Source organism: Toxorhynchites rutilus, chromosome 2 (assembly GCF_029784135.1).
Source record: "Toxorhynchites rutilus septentrionalis strain SRP chromosome 2, ASM2978413v1, whole genome shotgun sequence".
NCBI lineage: Eukaryota > Metazoa > Arthropoda > Insecta > Diptera > Culicidae > Toxorhynchites > Toxorhynchites rutilus.
The window spans coordinates 288,887,309-288,905,834 of record NC_073745.1 but is presented as its reverse complement, the minus strand read 5'-3'; the positions used below and the strand labels follow the sequence as shown (position 1 = coordinate 288,905,834).

At 37.8% G+C, this 18,526-nt stretch overlaps 1 protein-coding gene across 12 annotated transcripts in view; it reads left to right on the top strand.

The window, feature by feature from the left end:
* Positions 1 to 17,157, top strand: part of LOC129767924 (gamma-aminobutyric acid receptor subunit beta) — a 182,912-nt gene extending 165,755 nt beyond the window's left edge. For 10 of the 12 annotated variants that reach the window (XM_055769204.1, XM_055769206.1, XM_055769205.1 and 7 more), the window contains exons 9-10: positions 2,023 to 2,495; positions 11,228 to 17,157. In XM_055769204.1, coding sequence (XP_055625179.1) covers positions 2,023 to 2,495; positions 11,228 to 11,392 — 638 coding nt within the window. In that variant the 3' untranslated portion in view covers positions 11,393 to 17,157. The remainder of the gene's footprint in view (positions 1 to 2,022; positions 2,496 to 11,227) is intronic. The other 2 variants (XR_008741596.1, XM_055769214.1) reach the window with 2 other exon arrangements.
* Positions 17,158 to 18,526: the final 1,369 nt, after the last annotated feature.

Sequence of the window (18,526 nt, the reverse complement as noted above, 5' to 3'; positions counted from 1 at the left end):
AAAATCACATTGATAGCACTGACATTCAGTCAATGTATTCTTTACGAACATCAATTGAAAATAAATTGAACAAAATCTAGTAATTTTTCACAAGTAACACTTATGACAGTTGCTTCTGAAAAAAATGTCATTAGTTGTCTAAAGAAAAATGTTGCATCGAACCGAATGCAAGATGGAATTACCCAATGATTGAAAAAAAAACATTTTCCACACTAGATTGGTATCTAGTTCGAATATGAAGTTAATTCTGGTAAGCTATTCATTGCAATTCCCTGCGAAACCAAGGCACTGAATTAAGGATCCAATAAAACCCATCAGCGAAAAGATCAATAAATTGCGTGGAATATAATAATCCTCCACATAAAATACCTTAGTTTAGTAGGAGGGAAAACACCTGTGGTTTAGATCTTCATATAATGCAATCATCATTTTTAGACTCCGATTGTTGAAAATAATTAAACAAGTGTGCTCAATCCAGAAATTAATTTTTAAATTTATATAAAAATATCCACCGCTATCACATATTCATTCAACGAAAGTAACATCCATGATTTTTTTGTATTCCTGACAAAATTATCAATCGATTTCAAGTTTCGTTAAACTTAACATAGTAGAAGTGATTGAGAAAAAATGTTCCAGTTTGTTAAATGCAGTTTTAAAATTGTTTAAGATAATTAAAACACAATATTACAATAATTCAATACAATGTTACATGCGGCCTACCTCTTTTTTTTATTTCTCTATCTTGAATATTTTCAATCTAATTGAATCATAAAAATATACATTTTTCTATGAATCTATTACAAAAAATCACATCGAAATTGAAATATGTTTATGGCATAGCCTGAATTTCAGAGGAAACAATTTTTTAAATTCTTTTCCTACTAATGTAACATTCCTTTGTTAAATCGTATCCATCTCCCAAGGCATTTCTTGCGTATAGATCACCCACATCCGATGAATTTATTGAATGTTATCCCAAAGAAACAAGCAGAAACAACACTCGAAAAAAAAACTACACTTTATCGTCTCACCAAATGGCTTCAAATGCACTTTCTAACAAAAGGAATTAAATTAACCACAAAATTATTCGACACGTTTAAGACAAAATTTGCGACAATGTCCGCCTGAAAGTAATATCCTAGTATTGAGCACTTGTCATAGCTTCATACCATACCAAATCAAAGAAATAAATTTACATTCAACGACGCAGCGGAGCGTATCCTCTTTCGGCAGTGCAACCAAACTGCTGGGCAAAACTATGGAAGCGTCAGCGGATAAAAGAGCGAATAATTGCAATACGGCACGTGGTGGTGAACAATAGCGTTACTTTTAGTTGATTTGATGAATTTATCGAATTTGTCATCCATCATCTCATTCGCGCCGAATACCGACCTCATTGAAAGCCGACCATAAAAACATTAGAATCCATTCATTTGACTTTGTTTTTCGATCACCGATCGCACACCGACAACGCGTGGTAAATGTTCTGGAATTTCATCCGACAATTTTGCCAACCCGTTCGCAACTCGTTCAACGTGGAACTGGAACTTGTGAACCTCCCACTAGGACGGGATCTCGACAAGTTTTCGGTTCCGGATTTTGAACGGGAGTGAAATTCTGGAAAAGTTGCCACGCACTTCACATCCAACAACGGTTCATTGTCAGTTCACCCTCACGACGCAAGCATAATCGTTTTCACAAACCAGTAGTAGATGTCGTTGTTTCGAGGAAAAACTCAGGCTGAAACAGTGCTAACTACAAACAACCCGCTCATCAAACGCTCGAACTCTCTATCTTTCTCTTCTTTTGATGTAAATGTAATTTGTGTGTGCGTGTGTACTTATGGCTAGGTGTTTGTTTGAATCACAGATTCTCGTTTTGAAATTGTTTAATTGTTGAACCTTGACTACTGCCATTGCTAGCGATACTGATCTTATTTTCTTTTCATCCCCAATTCCTGACCTGTCCACAAAAATGAAAAAAAAAAAACAACAATCAATTACAATCCGAAACGCTCAGAATACGCCACCGTCGGCTATATGGCGAAGCGGATACAGATGCGCAAGCAGCGCTTCATGGCAATCCAGAAGATTGCCGAGCAGAAGAAACAACAGCAGGCGGACGCCAACCATCCGCCTCCACCGCCACCGGTCAGCGATCACAGCCACGGCCATGGCCACGGGCACAGCCATGGCCACCAGCACACGCCGAAGCAGCAGATGGGCAGCCGTAGCGGTACTATGTCCAATGTGCCCCCCCATAATATCGCGGGATCACGAGGTTGTTCTATTGTAGGTCCACTGTTCCAAGAGGTCCGCTTTAAGGTGCACGACCCGAAGGCGCACTCGAAAGGTGGCACGCTGGAGAACACGATCAATGGCGGGCGCGGCGGGGGTGGACCGCCGAGCGGTGGTGGAGGCCCACCGGGAGGTGGTGGTGGCGGGCCGGACGAGGAGTCTGGCGCACCGCAGCATCTGATACACCCGGGCAAGGTGAGTACAATGGCGAAACATTCACGTATTGGGCTCGGCAGGAAGTACGAGACTTTCAGGAATTTATGAGTATGATTTATGTTGTTTCATCGTGTTGTGGATTTTAATAATCAAATCATTTAAACAACTGTCACTAATTAGACTGATGTTTTACTCAGATGTTAGGGAGAAAGAAATATAACATGCCCCACAAAAAAAAAATCATATCTTGACTGTGCTCTCCAAAGCTAAGGCAACAACTGCATATGCATATTGATTAGCTATCTAGAAAACAACTTTGGCCATTCTGTACTTAAGTAACTGTATAACAAAAGTGCTAGGAGTTATTTTTCCAAGACGTCCAAATTAGGGATGTTCCAACTATACATGGCCCCAGTAGTACCGTAACGGCTAAATGCTGCATATCCCATGTAACCCAAAATTATAATTCAGATATAGTTTACTGCTTTCATAGACAATGACAGCTTTTCAGCTGTCCACAATTGACTTTCGTTTTAATCGTCGAAAACGGTTTTTTTCGATCATGAGAAAACCTTTGACTTTCGGAACATGCAATCAGTATCATTCGTCCAATGGTACGGAAGATAGTGAAGCGGCAGCTGCAGCGAAAAATATTGAATGTAAGGGGTTTTTCATTAAGGACTTGTCAACATTTTATTGAATAAAACACAAGTTTTTTGAGATAATGAGTTCAATTTTTTTTGTGGTTGTAGTTCAACTCTAACATTTTAAGAATGAAATTCAATTTCGGTCATACCACCAGCTCGGGCCTGTTTACAGCGATGGATCCGTTGGGCCATATTTTCCACTACTCGGCCACACGCATTGGATGATGTCATTGAGGTCGTCTAAAGTTGCTGGCTTTTTGACATAGACCAATGATTTGACATAACCCCACAATATCAAATCCTTCTTCTTCTTCTTCTTCTTGAATGGCACTAACGTTCCCAGTGGAACTTTTGCCTTCTCAGCGTAGACATTACCTGCGTCACTTTAATTAGTAGTTCTTAGTGGAGATTTCTATGCCAAATAACAGGTCTTGAATGTATTTAGGAGTGGCTAGAATACGCGTGACCTCAGAGCAAATCAGAAGAAATTTCTTTGACGAAAAATCTCCCCGACCAGAACAGGAATTGAACCCGAAACCCCGGCATGATAATGTGTGACGCTAACTGGAGGACAAAAAAAATCCAATGGCGTCAAATCGTATGAACGAGGCGGCCAATCGGCAGGTTCATTTCTCGCGTTCATAGGGTCAAGTGGTTTTAGTTCTTCTTGCAGCCCTTTTAGATGTAAGATATAGATCTTTTATCAAAATACGCCACAATGAGGTTAGGGAGTTGCCCAATTCTTGAGAACACCGTGCAATTAACTGATTTGAATAATTTCGGATGGATTCACTTGTGGCTGTGACATTTTCGTTGTTTCGTGCGGGGCGGCTTCTCGGGAACATCCAACAGCGGAAATGTAGACACAAATTTGGCCACTAAACTATGCACAGCCTACCATTTGGGACGATTATTACGACCGAAAGTTGGAGTAAGCGCTCTTAAAGTTGCAACCACCGACTCCGAATTTCGGTAGTTATTTTTTAGTAATTAATAAGCGTTCATCTACTCCACCATGATGAAAATGTTGTTTTTACTAACGTTTTGACATTGACAGATTATGAAATTACTTCAAGGGTTCGTTCACACGAATTCACAAAACTGTCAAGTCGCTAAGGGATGATCGTTTCTTGTTATTTTATTCAGCTGAGCCGCATCGCATCTAACTCGTTATTAGTCAATAAAATTTGACAGAAATTATTTCAAAAAATACCGTATACAGATAACATCAGTGATACTTTGCAACTTCTCTGCGATGTGATGTGAACATGAGACGTACCGCTCAAAGATTCATGGAGCAATTCCACGCCAAATCAGCCGGTCGCTGACCAGGCCCTTTCCGTTTTTTTTGTATTATCATATGACAAATTTTAATTACCACTGCTTTTTTTTATAATTTTTTAAAAATATTTTTTTGAGCTTTTGTTTTAAAAAATTAAGATGTCCGAATGAAATATTATGTACGGCAAAGTTATTGAAAAATCATGATACTATTTAGGAAAAATAATATTATATTATTATATTAGTATTATCTATATATATATATATATAAATCTCGCGTCACGATGTTCGTGGCCGAACTCCTCCGAAACGGCTCGACCGATTTTAATGATATCATACTCAAAAATCTTGGTAGGCATGAGAATAGGTCGTAAACTATATATGATCCCGCTAGGATACCGATTACTTTATATTTAATACCGATTAGGGTGGTCCTATGCAAAAAAAAAATCTGAATAATTTTGTTTTTGTATTTCTTGCATAAATTTGGCTTGATACATATAACCATATATAACCAATTGTTACCCCTATCTCTTATTTTATATCACGATATTGGTATTTCTATATAAACAATATAAACAATACCAAATAGTTGATCCGTCGTTCGTTTTTTAAACAGGACGAATTTAGTTACATTGTTAAATGCCAGATGGCACTTCGTCTTTTTCATCGAATTTTCACCTCACACATACGCAAGTAACCTTAATTCGACTAAAGCTAAGCGCATCGCCAACAAGCTGGAAGCCTTTTTAGATGAGCAAAATTAATTATTGAAATTATTCCATACACACACATGCTCGTCGTCAATTCTGATAAAAACCCAGCTGGAGAGCAAGTGTGCGCCACAGCTACCTCAATCGTGAGGATCATCATTACTCATTTTGAATTAATATTTTAGAACATTCCAACCAAATCGAAACAAACGAAAAAAAAAGCGCTCGATGGATTCTTATGTGTGTCGATTGATGAATTGACGCAGCCAGGACAATTTCATTCTACGATGTCTTGAGCTGTGCCAATAATCCATGGTCAACATATTCGCAAAGGTAAAGAGCGAACGTTTGCTTTTCCTATGACACATTCAACAGAAGTGGTTCGAGGAAGAATACATTCACTTGCGAGACGCTATCATGGGCAACACCTACACAACCTTTGTTCAAACCGTGTGTACCTGTGTTCAAACAAAAGAAATGCAGTCTTTAATGAGCTACATTACAAAATTACACGTTTGTCATCCATTATGTTGCTGGATGTATTCGGTTGAATGACAAAGGCGAGGATTGCCTTATACGCAATTTTTTAGTTTGATTAGTCGTCAAAATACGCTCTGAGCAAAAAGATAGAGTAATTTCCTCGGAAATTCTAGATCTATCTACTGATCAACTATCCTCCTGTATTCTAAAATCCGATCGAATCAGAACTACCCGAACGAATCGCAATTCGGCCTTGCTATGCAATTCGACATTGAACTATTCCTGTGAAGCGCAAATGGAAAAATATCAACAAATATCATTGACATCCCAAATCGTTGGGTAGTGCCATATTCGCCTCAGCTGAACAAACATTCAATGTTCATATTAATGTCAAGCTCTGCAGTTCGGTGAAGAGCCATAAATACATTTGCAAGTCTGTGAAAAAAGGAAACAATATGGATGTGTTTACTGCCATACAAATGAAACACAAATTTCTACATTACTCGAGAATTAATCAAGAAAATGAAACGAAATTTGGCATGTGGAGGATTTAAGGTGCAATAAATGATACCACGGTGGTTAGACATCCCTTACCCCTCTCTTAGGGGGGCTGCCATACAAATGAAACACAAATTTTTGCATTACTCGAGATATTAGGCTGTCAAAAAAGTCCTGCGGTATTTTTTTTGAATTTTCATTTGTTCATAAAATTAGTTACAATCTGTTTTAAGTCAAATATGCGCCGTTTTGTTCGATGACTTGTTCCCAACGAGATGCCAACTTCATAATACCCCTGTTATAGAAGCTCGCTTCCTTATTGGCAAAAAACTCGGATAGCCAATTTTCGCAGGCCTCTTTTGTGGCTAACTTCTGACTACCTAGCTCGTTCGCCATGGACAAAAACAGGTGGTAGTCACTTGGTGCAAGGTCCGGACTATACGGCGGATGCAAAAGAACCTCCCATCCGATCTCCCGGAGCTTCTGGCGCGTCACCAAAGAAGTGTGTGGCCTGGCGTTGTCCTGATGGATGACAACGCGGCCTCTGTTTATCAAAGATGGCCTCTTCTTCATGAGTGCTACCTTCAAGCGGTCCAGTTGTTGGCAGTACAGGTCCGAATTGAGCGTTTGGCCATAGGGAAGCAGCTCATAATAGATTATTCCTTGACAATCCCACCAAACACACAGCAGAACCTTCCAGGCCGTTAATGAGGGCTTGGCCACCGTCTGAGCCGCTTCAGAGCGCTTCGACCACGACCGTTTGCGCTTCACGTTGTCGTAAGTGACCCACTTTTCATCGCCAGTCACTATCCGCTTCAGAAATGGGTCGATTTTGTTGCGATTCAGCAGCGATTCACATGCGTCGATACGGTTAAATATTTTTTTTTTGCGTCAACGTTTGTGGCACCCATACATTGAGCTTCTTTGTGAATCCAAGCTTCTTCAAATGGTTAATAACGGTTTGATGACTTATCCCCAGCTCTTGGCCGATGCTACGGCTGCTACTATGCCGGTCTTTCTCGGCTAATTCAGCGATTTTGTCGCAATTTTCGACGACAGGCCTTCCGGAGCGTGGCACATCTTCGACGACCTCTACACCAGAACGAAAACGTTGAAACCATCGTTGTGCGGTGGAAATGGAAACTGTATCGGGTCCATAAACTGCACAAATTTTATTGGCAGCTTGAGATGCATTTTTGCCTTTGTCATAGTAGTACTGTAAAATATGTCGGATATGTCAAGGACTATATTATAGCGCGCAAAAATACCTTTCCAACAAGCTATAATATGACTCGATACAATGAATACAACTAGAACTACGCGCTTACAACGACACCTCGCGGAAATACCGCAGGACTTTTTTGACAGCCTAATATAATCAAGCAAATGAAACCAAATTTGGCATGTGGAGGTTTTCGGGTGTTATAAATGTTTTCATGGTAGTTAGACACTCCACCCCCTCTCTAAAGGGGGAGCTGCCATACAAAGGAAATACAAATTTCCGCATAACTCGAAAGCTAATCAAGCAAATAGAGCCAAAGCATGCGAAAGTGAATAGACAAGCCTCCCCTCTCTCTGAAGGGGTTGGGGACTGCCATACAAATGAAGCATACATTTCTGCATGATTCAAGTACTACTCAAGCGAACGGAACCAAATTTGGAATATGGAGGTTTTACGGTGCAATTAATGTTTCTGTGGTGGTTAGACACTCCTCCTACCTCTCTTAGGGGCGCTGCCATGCAAATGAAACAGAAACCGTTCAAGATTCCTTGTAGAAAACTTGATGCTAGAATATCAAGGATATTCTTCCTAAACGGAAAATTTAACCATCATTCGTTATGTTTATGTAAAAATGTGTTTATTCTCCCTAAAATGTAATCCTTTGTCTACTTCATGAGCACGTACAGTTTCTCCCAGATTCTTGTTCTCAAATAAAAACCCGAATATCCCACTGCCGGATATTCGGCTATTATGGTGCACCCGTTGCCTAGTGGTTAGCGTCTCACATTATCATGCCGGGTGTTCGGGTTCGATTCTCGTTCTGGCCGGGGGATTTTTTCGTCAAACAAATTTCCTTCGGCTTGCACTGTGATCACGCGTATTCTAGAGCTTGCCCCTCGGAATACATTCAAGGCGTGTTATTTGGCTTAGAAAATCTCAACTAAATATTAATAAATGACGCTAGTTAATGCATACGTTGAGACGGCAAAAGTTCCACAGGGAACGTTAACGCCATTCAAGAAGAAGAAGATATTCGGCTATACTGCCTCGAAGCTTGCTGGATTTCCGGTATATTCTTTTTTCTTCGAGTCCTGGTAACTATTCGGGTCTCAAGAGCAGGAATCATAAACAAGTTTGACTGAGTATTTATTATTGCACCTTACCTATTCACTTTCAAGATTTAACGATTGGGGTCGATAAAACAGTATGCCAAGACTCGAATAGTTAAAAAAATCCAAAATAATACATCTTTTGATGTTTTTAGTGCCTTGTTCAGTGTTTATGAATTTAAAATGATTGTCGCAGTGCAGTTATCCGCCATATTTAAAAAATGGCTTCAGTTTGTAGTTTCTTTTTACTTAAAAAATGACGAGAGTCATTTGTGAGTGACAAATCTTTGAAACATCGAAGATTATTCGATCTTTTAAATATTATCAATGATAGTTTAGAATTATCAGAAAAATTTGAACATGAAATGAAAGTTATTTGGGTTCGTCAGTTGATTTCTGCTACACCTTTTTTTTCTCCGAATGTATTTATGTAATATTTTAATATTTTGAAAAGTTTGTTTCGAAAAACGCGATATAAACGAAACATTGTCAGTGATGAAATCGAGAGTGATATAATCGAGACGTTACTGTACTCTAATTAGTATTTAAATGTGTTCCTGCACCTTTTCTAGATATGTGTGACTGTTTTCAGAATTTTGACTGTGTTGCGCGGCACAAAAAAATATAAATCATGTTTTTTAGAACTCAGTACTAGTTTATTTCATATTTAAATATGTTCCAAATATTTGTGATTTATTTTCAGAAGATTTTGAGAACTGCGCGATACGAAAATATCTAATAAATTTTTGAAACATATTTGTTTAAATTTCTTTTTTTAAGTTTCATTTTGTTATTTTTCTGAAATATATAATTGTATTGAATTCATGTGTTCGTATAAAGTGCCCCCAAACATTATTTCCAGTGCTATGGAAAATATTGTATAGGGCATCAAATTAGAAAGTTAGGTAATTTCACTATGAGAGCATAGTGAAAAACGATTTTTTTTCTTTTTTCCCTCCTTTCTGAATAGGATTAGAAAGAAAATTTCATAACTCAAAGTGCTATGGTGTACCGCCAAAAATTATATGAAAAAAATATATCGTAAATTTTTTTTTTCGAATTAGATTATTTTTTTGTTATTCGACATTTTGGATTTTTATTTATTTTTAAATCCATTAAAACAAAACATTAAATGTACGTGTTTTGAAATGATATTTTTTTCAGAATTTTCTTTTCGAAATTTTGAAATTTTCAAATTAAGTTTTTAAGCAATTAGACACCCACCTACAAACTCACAGTAATGGAAAGCAAAACCGTTCAATATATAAATGTTTTGCACTTTTTACTACCAGAGTGATTCGTGATGAATTATTTTTCTAACGTTTCTAAAACTTTAAACAATCAAGTTGAAAAATGAATGCTGAACGTATGAATGTGGAAATCTGTAGGTATTTTTCTATACAACAGACTACAAAATTACCTGCTGAAATGAGTATAAATGATTTGATCATATATAGGCTCTAATAAAATTTCCGAAATTGTTTATCGATTTTCCGTGCGAGCATTTTTTCTGGAAATATTTATAAGCAAAAACGAAGTGGTTACTTTTAATTCAATCAAACCATTATCTTTGGTAAAAGAACATTCCTAGGAAGTAAATGAAAGCTTAATGATTTGCTCAATCAGATTCGTTATTTAGTTGGTCACAAAAATGTTATATTAGTCTACAAAAAAGACGAGTGGGTAATGTCGGGGACATAACCGAAGAGACGTACGACTACTTTTGGCCGGACAATGCTTGACATTTCACTATTATTCAATTGTTTATCTCAGGAAAATTCATGGTTCCATGGAAATTCATGATCGACTTTATCGAATGCTTTCTCAAAATATCTCAACACAACTTCCTTGAACATACAGTAATTAGACTCAATCCACACAATTGGAAAAAGACGCAAATTATCAACACATCATATATTCCCGATGCAAGTTCGTACCAGTGTTGCCACACGTACATATTTTTTCGTTATTTTTGGTACAGATTCTGTACGGTACAAAGTACAGATTTTCGTCAGAAAGTACAAATTGCTACATATTTTTTCCACGTGTGAAATTTCTTACATTCGAACAAAGCAACATTAAGGTACATGACGATTTTAACACCTTGGAGCGATTTTTTTTTTCAATTTTAATTCATGATAGTACGCAATCTAGATTCAAAAATTCATGCAACTATGAGCGTTATAAAACACACAAAGGAATTGCAAATGTAAATGTAGTCTTCTTCTTTCTTGGATGGCACTAACGTTCCGGTGGAACTTTTGCCTTCTCAACGTGTGCATTACTTGCGTCAATTTTATTAGTAGTACTTGGTTGAGATTTCTATGCCGAATAACACGCCTTGAATATACTCTGGAGTGACAAGCTCTAGAATACGCGTGATCACAGTGCAAGTCGGAAGAATTTTCTTTGATGAAAAATCCCCCAGTTAGAACGGGAATCGAACCCGAACCCCCGGCATGATAGTGTGAGACGCTAACCACTCGTCCACGGGAGCACACATGTGAATGTAGTATTTGTAGTAAATAAATGAGTAATTTTTCATGCTAAATTTCTACAACGAATATTGTTGATGGTACAGATTTTTGGACGAAAAAGTACATATGAGAAAGATTTTTAACCCCCTCTGGTACAGATAAGATGTGGCAACACTGGTTCGTACTTTAATTCGACGAATTTCGCCAATAATACAAGGTGATATTTTGTTAAGTCTACGTTATTACCTACAAAATCGGGATTATGATTATATGGAGGAACAATTTAACGAATGAAATGAATATTTTCATATAATTCTAATTTCTGTATATCTTTTCTCCTACAGGATATCAACAAACTGCTAGGCATTACACCGTCGGATATCGACAAGTACTCCCGAATCGTTTTCCCGGTCTGTTTCGTTTGCTTCAACCTGATGTACTGGATCATCTATCTGCACGTGAGTGACGTTGTGGCGGACGATCTGGTGCTGCTTGGCGAGGAGAAGTAAGGCAGCGACCCGACCAAACAGCGGCGGGAAAAATATAAGCATAAACACAAAAACAGAAAAAAAAGATAGAGTAAATAGTAGAGCGTACATTAGAGTCAGTTAAGCTAGGAACGAGCAGGAAGCGGAGTGTACCGATACAATCCGAGCACTATGAGCGTTGCCAGGACATGGAAGGTAAGAGAATGAGGTGGAAATATAACAACAAGAGTAAAAGACGTTTTTAGGATTTATTTTTACCTATTTACAGTTTCGGTTATTTTTTATACGTATACAAGAGACAAAATGGAAGATAAACTAGATTTTATCGTTATTGAAGATTAATACAATGTAGAGACGAAGTAACGAAAAATATTCCTAACTGAATGCAAAAAAAAAAGGACACACGTGTGAAGGTGCAAACAACTTCAAGTACAGTGGGAAATATATGATTAGTTTTAAAGCGATTAACTAACAAACGGATGCTAGGTAAAATATAAAGCAGAGCGATATTCTCGAAGCAACCGACAGAACAACATTTTGTGAAACGACTAAGTCTAGGAACGAGCTAAATCCTCAAACACGCTGAACTTGAATGATAACAATTATTACACACACGAATACACACGAAAAAAATACTAAAAGCATACAACCTATTATATAGTGAAATGGCGTAGGAAATAAAATGTTAATAAACATCGATCATCCACGATGAAACCTTCTATTAGCAGAACGAGAGCTGTTAGCTTCAAAAGACGAAAAGGATGCGTATGTTTGGTTCTTTTCCAGCTTCACCCGTTTGCCAGATAGAAGAGAGCTGGACAAGATTTCACAATTCGACAAGGATTCACCTATCTTCAAGGTTATGTGCTAGTTTTCACCCGCAGTGGATGAGTATTTGTAAGCGAATACAACCGGAGGTTCTGTGCGTTCCTCAGAATCGAACCCACACACCTACGGGCAGAATTTTAATCAGGAAAAGTAGGGCAAAGCTCACTCACGCTGAAACAACTTCCTCAACCCAATGGGTTGAGATATCAGAGTGATTCACTGTGTTGAAATGATGGGACTAGGATTGGGCGATCTTTATAAAAAGATCGATCTTATTGAATCGATTTTCCAAACAGCGTAGGGATCGATCCACTGATTAAATCAGTACCAAAGAATCGATCTTTGCTGAATCGATTTTTGAAAAATTAGAAGCTTGTTTCGATTTATATGCTTATCCTATATGAATACTGTCGTTTCTTTAAACAGGGAATACAAATTTCATATTTCTATTCAAATATCAAAAGCATTTCCTCTTGTTCCACAGCATGAAGGCCACAGCTACAGGGAATTCATCTTGCGCCGTCAGGTAGTTGTTTTATTTGATGAATTAATCGAAAAAGTATCATTAGAAATTGAACAACAGCCCAGAACTTAGCTAACAATGATCCCATAAAAGCCAATCGTGCCATACGATTCTCGATTTTGGCGCCAGATCTAAAAAACAACCTTTCGCCAGTAATTAATGTCAACATCAGGTTCATTGATCCTACGCGCAGCCTGTTACAGTTCATCCCCTATGTAGCTTCCATTAGTTCTGTCACTGTCAGCATTTGTACTGAAGTAAATCGTAGAAGAAGCGATCCAAATGCTGACATTATGTTTAAAAGAAATGTTAGCTGGCCTTTGGTGAGATAAAAAATCGATGAACACTGAAAAACAAATCTACAAAAAGATCGAAAAGATCGAAAGCAGAAAATCGATTTTCTCGATTTTCTCGAGTACAAAAGATCGATCCAAAAAATCGGAAATCGGAATGGAAAAGATCGATTGTTTGAGAATCGATCCGGGATCGCCCAATCCTAGATGGGACAGGTCGATCAAAGCAGGTATCAGGGGAGATATAATCCTGTCCGGAACATGGATTGCTACCGAAAAGCACCCAGAGGACCCACAACCGGAGAGTTGCCATCGAAGACGCCCTCCATTAAATCTTCTCGTAAAATTTTCCCAGAATCGAACCGGACCTAGAGAAGATTAATGCCGTGCGGTAGGATTTCTAACGCTGGGCGCAGAGGAGAACCCGAACAGACACCAAGCGAGCAATGAGGTGGAAAAAGTTATTATAAAATCAATTATTAATTGTTGTATTAAAAATTAATTCTCTGGATGCTTCCAATATATTTGCCAAAAGCACGAAATAAATAGAAACGAAATGCAACTCGGATGAAGGTGTATATTGCAGCGGGGGCAATTATCGATTTTTACGTTACTCGACGCTCTGATTTCATATGTAATTCAAATTGCCACACCTCGAATCGAGCGAATGAAATGAAGGGCCGATGTTCACGTGTAGAGATCGGCCCGGAAAGCGGACGGACCGGATGCACTGCGAAGATGGTGGGCCAAGAGAAGATTTACCCCCATACCACACATAAACTGTAGCAAACACATTATCCCTATTAATGTAAACAAAACAACGTTTTTACGCACGCACCCCAAAAGAGCCCAATGAACCGCTGTTGATTTTCACCCCTCGGACCCGGGAAAGTAGCAAACTTTCTTCAACGTGTATATAGTGAAAGTGAGTTTATATGTTTCGAAAAGGACAAACAAAGCAAAAAATACAGCACAACAAATACGCGCCCCTCGATACGTATGATATTTTTACTAAAGATAAACCAATAGCAAACCACATTTATGTACGTTCGATTCGAGTTAGTAGATGCAATTGAATAATTGTCGAAGAAAAAAACAAACAAACAAAAAAAAACAGTATCATAATTAATCTAGACAAATGCAAGGCACCATTCACCGGCGCATACGATTGACCGCATTCACAGACAGAAACACTTATTTATTTATTTTTTTATTAAAATCGAACGTGTTCCTTTTAGTTTGATGGGTGAACCTCGGAAATATGGAAATGAAAAAATGTATCAGCAAGTAATTTAACACTGTCTGTGCAACCTTTCAGGGAGGCAAACTTTAATTCACAATATCTCTTGTTATTTCACTATGTTTCTATCCTCACGTTCTGTTTTGTTGGGTCCAGGAGCTTTGTCCTTGATGTCATTCAGTGAATGTTGTAGGGTCCATCTTCCCCTCTTCATTTGCTTAGTTGCTGGGTTTTCTAGGACTATGTGAGCACAACTTGTTGAGGTTTCCCATGACCCTCCATCAACCATCGTCTAATCGGTCTTTTTCAAGGGAAAACCATATGAACTTTATAGTTATATGTCAATATAATAGGAAAAAGATCAACCAATTAACAGCTGAAATATGTTCCCGACTTACTTCAAGTTCTAGGTAATGTTTCTCCAACAAATCGCAATCAATGGAGAAGTACCAACTATTTTCCATATCACATGGTGATTTGATTGTTTTGCCACCCTTTTTCATTTTACGCTTGACAATTGGCCAATATTTTTCGATGGGATGAAAATCTGGACTAATTATTGAAGGAAACGTTTTTCAATAAAATCGGTATTGTTCTGTTTATGCGATTTTACGACAGCACGGTCCTCGTGTGATCGAATGCAAAATTATCTTCTGAAGACAAAAAACATCCATTCATAGTTGCTCCAGTGATGAAAACCTTTGTTTTCTTTCCATAACTACAGATGGATTTCTAAATCATGAGCATGTGAACTATTTTATTTGCTAGGTAATATTTTTGTTGTAATATTTCTTTGCATTTCGAATTTCTCTGATGATCTTCGCTCGTATTTTCCGGTTATATTTTCCACGTCAATGTTTTCCGGTAACGTTTGAGCACAGTATTTCAGTCAATTTGTAAATTTGAGAGACTTGACTATCATTTTTTCTTGGCCAAGTTGGTTTTTCTGCGTAGGCTTTTCTACATCTCTCGCGTTCTATCTTCAAACACTTTCAACATGTGTACCAATCCTGATCGGATTTTTACCACTAAGTGAACAATCCTTCCAGATCGAGACGCAGTTATTAGTTTCTTAGCACGACATCTGGAGAAAGGGTAGTAACTAAAAAGAAGCGGCCAAATAAATATTAATTGGAGCATACTTCACCGATGAAACATATTTTTCTAGCCTCTGTACATTATTTGCTTCCAAAATGTTTCTTTATGGTTATGTCTTATTCAGGGCATCTGCAAATTGGCTGATTTGCAGAACATAATCTGGGATTTATAAACTTATTACGGGACTTCTTAAACAGCAACAGAACTCAGAGATCTGTGTGTACTATTTTCTTCCTAGCAGGCAATTCTACGTTTCTTACATCATTTGCGATGACAAAAATAGAATACGAATGCCACGCTCCCGATTTGATGAATGTTTGAGGTATCATTACCCAAAGTCGGATTTGAACCTCACGAAACCTTCGCTGAATCAACTATCATGTAATAAGTTTTGTCTAATTTTGTCTAATGTCTCACAATTTTTTACTTTCCATGCAAATTCGACATTCGACAAGGAAATAAGCGTAACGGATATAAACGCAGAGCAAATAGCGTAATGTCACAAAACCCTACTAGAAATATTCTCACGTGGAAAAAACCTCATGGGTATAAATGGCACACGGGAACAAATCCTCAGTAACGTTACGGAAAATTCTGGTCCTGATTTGTTGGATATGTTTGGCATTTTTAGCCTCCTGCTTCTTCCCATACAGCGCCCTCCCCATCAGATCCCAATGTCTTTCGATTGAGTGTAACCCAGGACAATTGGGAATATTGGGAACTCGTCTTTGCTAAAAAATGACATTCCAAATTTGTCTTAACTTCTGGGCGAAAAAATTACAGTCACAGGATGCCAAATCAGATGAACACGGATGATGATTTAGGACACAGACGTGGCTTCGAGCCACAAATTGACGCACGATTAAAATAACCGCTGTTTAGGCCTAGTTTAGATTTATTCATCAACCGAAACCTACCAACCAGGTTCCGAAAAAAAAACTCATATGTTTCTTATCTGACAATGTTGTACATGTTGAAGGTTTCAATGTATAATGTATTAACACATACAGTATGCAAAAAAAAGATCCATCCCACTGAAAAATTTGATTTATTCCAAAGAACCAAATTAAAAAAAAATTAAAACACGGTTAATTGTTGTTCAATTTATCATTATTTATGTAAAAAGAAAACATTTCATGCGAGTTCAAAATATAAAAAAAAAATTCTATTGCTTTTGAGACATGAGTTAAAAAAGGCTCACATACTTTTAGTACTTCGTGTGACCATCTTTGGCTTCAATAACTGAACGGCATCGTCGTGGTATCGACTCAACAAGCTTAACAACAATTTTGTCCCATTCAATTGAGATTAACTGTCACCATTGCTGGATGCTTGTTGGTTTTTGCTCCTGGAGCCTAATTTCCAGAATTGAAATATCTGCGCCCCAACTTTAGCTTTTATGTGTAGGCGCTGATAGTATTCGCTTTAAAATGTCGAAATAAACCTCCTGGTCATGATTCCATCGATGAATTCAAGTTCTCCAAAATCAGGAGGCAGCCATAGATCCCCACACCATGACTCTACCTGCAGAAAAACATCAAAGTCATGCTCAGTTGGTTGAAAAATCAATGTTGGTAAAGTAACTTGACTGTAGGCCACAAAAACTCTTTTTTTAAACTTTCACCGGTTCGCCATCATTTTCTTGTCATACCATCAGACCCAAACAGCATAACTTCCGTCTCGTCTAACCAAATCACCTTATTCCAGTCATCACTGGTCCATGAAATGTGGTACTGGGCCCACTTCAATCTTTTTTTTTTATATTTTTAGCGGACAACCATTGCATCCTAAGCCCTACTCTGCCCTTAAGACCATTCTTATGAAGACGATATCGTACGGATTGTGATGCCAGTTGAATGACAATCTCGCTTTCAATCTGTTTCGCAATTGTCGGAGTTGAGAGTCCCCGGTCCAGCTTCGCCTTCTTTACGATAGCTCTGTCAATTCGACCAGCTGTTATTGAAGGACGCCCCGATCGCTTAGCTGGTGAGATAGAACCAAGCTTTTTGTACATCCTCACAACCCTAGCGACCGTAACTTTGTTAAGTTGTACAATATTGGCGATATCGCGATAGCTTTTGCCAGTTTTGCGATGTTCAATAGTCAAACTTCGGATGCTGATCGAAATTTGTACTTTGTTGGACATTTTACAATAAATAACTACCAATTTTGAACACGAAACTGAAGTTCTGAGCGCAAAAACTTCAAGAGCACTAAATGACAGCTAGACACAATGTAAACAGTTGCAGTATACACACTGAAGCTCTGTAAAACACACTTAATTCGTTGTATCCGTTTGGGGTGGATAAACTTTTTTTGCGTAATGTTCTACCCTTTTCCATAATTCATCACATGAAAACTCAAGAACAGATATGATCGCCGTATTTTCGATGGTAATGTGATAAATAAATATAAATTGATAAATCATGCAGGAACACTCATCAGATTAACCTGATTTTCTCCAGAAAAACAAAAAAAAATGAGTTGATAGGAGGAGTGGATAAACCTTTTTTTGCATACTGTAGATGGCATCCAAGACTGTTAAACCAGTGTTTCAGTCCCGGAGCTTCATTGCTGTGTGCGGAATATTATATTATTATTCAATATTATTCATATATATTATTCAAATCTTCACATTAGTGTTGGTTTATTAGTTAGCAGCATCTTCTGAAACTGTTTCGAATCATATTTTCGAAATTTAGACAAGTCGGGGAGGATATTATCCCCTAGAAAGTCATATATTCGAAGTAAAAATATGTTTTAAAACGACTAAGCATTAATTATGAAGCAGTGCTTCAAATCACGCTTAACTTTTCGATAGGACCTATCAGTTTTGATCGATTTTCTTCATTGACTTTCTCTTTCGATAACCACGGCTTTGCAAACAGATTTTGCGCCAGTTTTGTCAAATAGTTTCATAAATAAGGTTTCCCTCTACGCTCCAGATTGTTGAAGACATCAGGGAATGCTTTTGTCGTTAAGCTGTTAACGGTAGAGAATGTCGATGAAGAGTATCGATCAAAAGAGAAAGGTCCTTTTTAAAAGTTAAGCGTGAAATCATTAATTTGAGTTCGAACGAAAAAATAAACATCGGTTGCTTGACAACACATGAGCTGAATTCTCACGAAACTTTTAAAAAGATGCTGTTTTGATCTGTTTTGATCGATTCTCTC